Genomic DNA, 6,490 nt, shown 5'->3' with positions numbered 1-6,490 from the left:
GGGGAAGCCCGGCGGCCACGAGAAAGGAGCCAGAAGCCCGAGAAGTGACCAGCGATCTCCTGCGAAAGGAGTGCGCACAGGAGCGTGGGCAAGGCTGGAAGGAAAAGGCTAACAGTGTTGCTGGGGACTCCAGGACCTGGGGGACAGAGGTGGGAGGCAGGCTTCTCCCCGCATACCTTTGAAATTTTGTGCCGTGTAAATATATATTGCCTTTTCCACATAAACAAAAATAAACACCTGCATACAGTTTTAATAAAAGCATTCTGATGGAAACATACTCAAGTTCTCATAGGCTCGGAACTACGTACACTGTTGGGCTCATTTCAGCAGCGATCGGTGGGCTCTGGCTCCATCCTTGCCCTCAAACCATCCCAGCCCAGTGGGGCAGGATGGGAAGTGATTGGGTCAAGTGTGTCAGGTGTTGAAATGCACAGGGTCACAAGATGCGAAGGGAGCAAGGAAGAGAGAGCGTGCAACCGGCAGTGGCTGTGAAGTGGGAGGCAGACACAGGCAGAGGAAGAGGAGTTGACCAGGGGAGGAAGGGAGGACATTTCCCAGCAGCAGAAGTAGCAACTTAAACAAAGGCGTGAGTCAGGATGGCACTGTTTGGGGACAGTGCATCCTGCCGTAAGATAAAAGAGCCACACATGTAACCATGAAAACTGCAACTGAGACAATGGGGGCAGAAAGGGAGTTGGACAGTGAGAGAAGGGGGGCGAAGCAAGGAGCAGCAGAGGCCCACCCATTAAAGGGAACATTTCAAGGCCAGTGTGAATCTGTAGAGGCCCAGAGGAGAATGCCCTTCGGACTAGGTAGCTGGGAGGTCTCTGCTACCCAGGCAGGTCTCTGTAGAAGGGGTGGGGCCAGAAATTGGGCTTGCGGACTGAGGGATTCTCTGAAATTGGCAATATTGGACGCTGAGAAGGAAGCATTGGGCCTCAAGTGGTACAGTTTTCTGACTGGGGCAATGTCTGAACAACTTCATCTGGCAGGGAGGCAGTCAGGAGGAGACAGATAGGTCCTGTGTATGGAGGAGTGGCAACAAGGATTTGCCCAGACCAGGGAGATGCATCTGTCTCTTAAAGGCCGGTGTAAAGGAGGCCAAGGGACACCGGGCAGGAGGCTGGATAGAGGTTGTGTGGCTGAGAGTTCCTGATCCCAACTGGCTTGTGCTCAGTGAGGCTACAGAGACTGAATAGATCCACAGGAGAGGCTGAAGTGAACTATCCCCAGGACAGAAAGGACAGGGCCCAGTCCTGCACAGCAGAAGACAGGGCCTCCTCAAGGCAGTAATATTAATATGCCCTGGTAACTTTCTCACACATGCCCCCAATTCTCAGCTCCATTCCAGGAGACAAATGCTTTCAAATCTATTTTCCTGAATTGTAAACTTGGTAGAAATTTCTTTGCTGATCTTGCTTTTGTGTTATTTAGCATTAGGCCACTCATTCTGCATTCTCCTCCAATCATTTTTTTGTTCTTTTGTTAATCCTCACCTCAGGATATTTTTCCATTGATTTTTAGAGAGAGTGGAAGGGAGGGGGAGAGAAACCTTGATATGAGACACATCTTTTGGTTGCCTTCTGCACGTACCGTGATGAGGGCCAGGGATTGAGCCTGCAACTGAGGTATGTGCCCTAGACCGGAATTGAACCGGGAGCCTTCAGTTTGGCTCTATCCACTGAGCCAAACCCACTAGGGCTCCATTTTGTAGTTCCATTAACCCAATGCTTTTTTTTCCTGGGGGAGGACTCTTATTTCACAGGTGTGTAACAGGTTATTCAACACCATAGACTAAATATGGGTCATCTTCCTAAAGCATACTTTTTACACCACGATTTAAAAAATTATCTTAAGCCCTAACCGGTTTGGCTAAGTGGATAGAGGGTTGGCCTGCGGACTGGAGGGTCCCAGGTTCGATTCCTGTCAAGGGCATGTACCTTGGTTGTGGGCACATTCCCACGAGGGGGTGTGCAGGAGGCAGCTGATCGATGTTTCTCTCATTGATGTTTCAAATCTCTATCCCTCTCCCTTCCTCTCTGTAAAAAATCAATAAAAAATGTATTTAAAAAATAAATAAAAATTATCTTAAAAGATAAAAATGATAGAGTATATGTAAACATTTAAAAATATTTGAGCTTTTGGTGATGGCTTAGACAGGTGTCCTGTCCCTTCCAGGATAGCTGGTACCTCATAGCCCCACCTGCCAGAGACCTAGACAGTATTAAATGCTTCCCTTTTACTTACCCTCCCTGGTACCAAGCCCTGAGAGTTCTGCTTTGCAACATCATCTATCCAACCTCTTTTCATCTTCCCTGCCCAACTCAGTTTACGTCTTAGGACCAGTCTTTGAACAGGCCAGTCTTCCTACCTCTGATCTTTCCCCTTCCAGTTTATTTTCTACACTGATGCGATTTCTTTTATTGAAACGTGAATCTAATTATATCATTCTTTTAAAAAATGTTAAATAACCTACCACCAATTAGAGGATAATTATTGCCTATTTATCTATCTAATTTCTACCCTTGTTCAAAATGTTCCAGCCATCCTCTTGGTTATGCTCCTTTCTCTCCTACTTTGAGGACTTGATACTGTTCCCTCTGCCTCAAATGCCCTTTCCACACCCCTCATCTACTAGCCTGGAGACTCTTCCTTTAACAATCAGTTCTCATCTCTTTTGGGAAATTACTCTAATTTCTTCCACCAATGTGCTTGTTTGCCATGAAGAGTCCTGGGGGGGGGGGGGGCGGGGGGGGGGGGGAGTGCCTGTGGTCACTGTTAAAACCCTGTGCTTGTATAATACACATATTAGTTGAGGTTGAAATATGATCCAAATCTCTTCCTAGGAGCCAGAAAACTGAACTCGACTCTGTTTCTTCAGGTCAAAATTTAAATGATCATAATTAATGGACAGCAACAACTCTGAAATTTTCCAATTCAAATGCACATATGAGAAGTGCTACAACTTCATCAATGTATCAGGTTTTAAGAACTCCTTCCTGCCCTGACTGGTTTGGCTCAGTGGATAGAGCGTCAGCCTGTGGACTGTAAGGTCCCGGGTTTGATTCCAGTCAAGGGCATGTACCTTGGTTGCGGGCACATCTCCGGTGGGGGGTGTGCAGGAGGCAGCTGATTGATGTCTCTCTCTCATCGATGTTTCTAACTCTCTATCCCTCTCCCTTCCACTCTGTAAAAAATCAATAAAATATATTAAAAAAAAACCTCCTTCCTATTTAATGCAGCCTAAGATACAGTACTAAAAAAAGTAACAGAACTTTTAAGTTTTATTTTCTACATATCAACATTCTTATTAATATGGATTTTAATCTGAGATAGTCTGACCCCAATCATGTTTACTATTATTTTTTATTTTTTAAAAAATATATTTTATTGATTTTTTACAGAGAGGAAGGGAGAGGGATAGAGAGTTAGAAACATTGATGAGAGAGAAACATTGATCAGCTGCCTCCTGCACACTCCCCACTGGGGATGTGCCCACAACCAAGGTACATGCCCTTGACCAGAATCGAACCCGGGACCCTTGAGTTCGCAGGCCGATGCTCTATCCACTGAGCCAAACCGCTTAGGGCTATTTTTTTACTTTTAAAAATCTTTGTTTTAAATCTATCAGTGTCCATTTTATTTAGCTGATTTTCTTTTTAAAAAAAATATATTTTTATTGATTTCGGAGAGGAAGGGAGAGGTAGAGAGAGATAGAAACATCAATGATGAGAGAGAATCATCAATTGGCTGCCTCCTGCACACCCCTGACTGGGAATCAAGCCCACCACTGGGCATGTGCCCTTGACCAGAATCGAACCCGGGACCCTTTAGTCCACAAGCCAACACTCTATCCACCGAGCCAAACCAGCTAGGGCCCCAAGCATGTTGATTATTTCTGTTTGGAATTGGTTAAATCAGAGAAAAAAATTAAATTAATTTTGAATATACACCATCAAAAACATTCACTTAATGTGATCTTATCTGTTTATGGTATCAAAAAGGTTTCTTCTCTCCAAATAAAGGTTCTAAAATAAATTCAAGATTCCTTTGAATGAAACAAACACACACACACACACACACACACACACACACACACATCTAAAACAGTGAGCTTAAAAAAATAATGCAGCAGATTGCTAGGCACATTTAGTGTAACAGGAAAGCATGTTCACTGAAAAGGAAATTTGAAACATGACCATAAACCTTTTTGGAAAATTATAACAAACGCTTTATTCATTTACTTTTAGCTATTTCATAAATACCAGAAGAAAAACTGATCAGTTTGTGATGAAACTTAGAAAAATTTCTTTTCCATAAAGCAAACTTATAAACCATTCCCTCTGGCTGGTTTTTCTAATGCTCCTTCACTGTTTTGAGGAGATATTGTGTTCTTCCGGGGTTTTGGTTAGATGGGTGGTTTCCAAATTGACTGGACTCTCCAGGTAGGCAGTTCCTGCACAAGGTTTTCCGGACACTGGATCTATGACTTGTCCAACTTTGAAAATGATCTCAGCCAGCTCATGTTTCACATGTTTCGTTCGTGGGACAGGTAAAGCTTTGAGAAGCACAATGTCCCCAACTGTGCACTGCTGAAGAGCATCATGAGCAAAGTAGGTTTTTCGTTTATTAAAATACTGTTGAGAGAAGGAAGAACAAATGAGCAGTTCCCATCTGTGATCTGGCAGTGCAGTACAGAATATGAAAAAGTAATGCACAGAAAAAAAGCTGGGACTTGGGGGGTAGGGGGGTAAAGATAACATATTTAAGGCAGTTTCCAATACAAAAATTAGTTGCTTAACTTCTGGAAAACAGCAATGACTTTTCCAGAGATGATCCTGTCCCCAAGCTCTCCAGTGTATTCTCTTCAGTACCCTTGCTCTATCGATTACCATCCTTCTTGACACTACTTAAATTCTTCTCTCCAGTGGCACCTTCTCTCCAGTCCATAAACATGCTACTGTTACCACTAGCTGTGTAATTTAGGACAAATCACTTAACTCCAAGCTCAGCTTTTTCCACCATAAAATGAGGCTCTAATACTTGCACCTCTAAAGATACCAAGAGAATTAGCATCTATAATAATAAAAGGGTAATATGCTAATTAGAGCGGACGTCTTCTGGACGTCCTTCCTGACGAAGCCAGAGCTGGAGAGAAGTCAGCCCGGGTCCCGGGTGCCTGCGGGTGGCAGGAGGAGGGAAGCAGCCCGGGTCCCCAGTGCCGGCACCCGGAGGAAGGCAGGCCTGCTCTTGCACGAATTTTCGTGCGTTGGGCCTCTAGTAATATACATAAAGCACTTAGCTCCATGTCTAGCCCAACGTATTGCAAACAAACTCCAGATAACTAGAATCATCTATTCCTCCAGGCAGCCCCTCCACAGCAGGTACTCCCACTTACAGAGGAGAAAAACAGGCTCAGGGAGGCTAAGTAATGTGCACAGCTAGTAAACGACAGAGTCAGGTCAGTATTCAAACTAAAGTCTTCTGAGTTTAAGGTCACTGATCACGCCGTCACTTTTCAGCTTACTCCCGCGTTTGATCCCAGATAACAACTGGCATTTCTACCATCTTGAATGCAGAAAATCCTTGACATTTCCCATTCCCTCCCTTACACATCTAACAAAGCAAGGGCTCTGTCCTTTCTGAAATCTACTTTTCCCCATTGCTCCAAGGACTGACTGTTCAGGTCCTTATCGTTTCCATCCTGGACTTTTTCAATAGCCTCCTTACCCATTTCCTGACCTCCAATCCTCATACCTACCCATCTCCAAGTCTGTCTTTCCTTTGCTTATAGGATGAAATCCAAAACACAACATAAAAGACTCTTCACGGTCCAGCTCCGGTTGTTCTTGTACCCATTCAATTGTGCCAAACTCTGGGCTCACCCTTGCCCAAATACCCGCTGTTCCTGTAGAATGTGCTACCCTCTCATGGCTAAAAGAACTTCCACAAACTACTACTCATCGTGGCCAGAATGACTTCCCCCAACCTGGTCCTCTGGATAAAATCCTTTTTGAGATTCAGCTCAAATGTCTCTAAATGGAGGATGCGCTCCTTCAGCAACCTGGGAATGAACAAGGTGTCCTGCTTCCTGCTCCCACAATCCATTGCACACAGAAAGACTACAGTGCTTACCAGACTGAACTGAAATGAGCTCTCTGTGTCCTCAGAATGTGAGCACACACCACGAATAATTCACTTCGTTAAACCAGCCCAGTACCTGGCATGCAGCAGGTGCTCCATGTGTTTTTACTGATAGAGAAGTGTTTTTCTGCTCTGAACCCAGGATGTGTGGGTGATGTATCAACGCCAACTGATTCTCACCTTTAATAAATAGGGATCCAGAACCAGCCTGGTTACTCTCACTTTAGCGGTTTTTTGCATTGCTGTCCCAATCACTTTCCCCACGATCCATTTGGCATGGACAGACGAACGAACTATTGACATTTCAGGTGGCTCTGGTCACCTGGAAAACAAAATCACTGCTGAA

The 6,490-nt window shown here is 44.5% G+C and overlaps 2 protein-coding genes across 4 annotated transcripts in view; both read right to left on the bottom strand.

Annotated features, from left to right (window-relative positions):
• Positions 1-2,195, bottom strand: part of GBAS (glioblastoma amplified sequence) — a 31,466-nt gene extending 29,271 nt beyond the window's left edge. Inside the window, exons 1-2 of the mRNA XM_014544396.1 lie at positions 2,191-2,195; positions 1,107-1,123 (exon numbers count right to left, since the gene is read on the bottom strand). Coding sequence (XP_014399882.1) covers positions 1,107-1,123; positions 2,191-2,195 — 22 coding nt within the window. The remainder of the gene's footprint in view (positions 1-1,106; positions 1,124-2,190) is intronic.
• A 2,012-nt stretch (positions 2,196-4,207) lies between these two features.
• Positions 4,208-6,490, bottom strand: part of MRPS17 (mitochondrial ribosomal protein S17) — a 2,968-nt gene continuing 685 nt past the window's right edge. For all 3 annotated transcript variants that reach the window (XM_005872015.2, XM_005872016.2, XM_014544430.1), the window contains exons 2-3: positions 6,325-6,466; positions 4,208-4,637 (exon numbers count right to left, since the gene is read on the bottom strand). In XM_005872015.2, coding sequence (XP_005872077.1) covers positions 4,368-4,637; positions 6,325-6,447 — 393 coding nt within the window. In that variant the 5' untranslated portion in view covers positions 6,448-6,466 and the 3' untranslated portion in view covers positions 4,208-4,367. The remainder of the gene's footprint in view (positions 4,638-6,324; positions 6,467-6,490) is intronic.

The sequence above is a fragment of the Myotis brandtii genome, unplaced genomic scaffold (genome assembly GCF_000412655.1).
Source record: "Myotis brandtii unplaced genomic scaffold, ASM41265v1 scaffold363, whole genome shotgun sequence".
Lineage (NCBI taxonomy): Eukaryota > Metazoa > Chordata > Mammalia > Chiroptera > Vespertilionidae > Myotis > Myotis brandtii.
The sequence above is the reverse complement of the archived record's forward strand: the minus strand, read 5'-3'. Positions and strand labels throughout refer to the sequence as shown.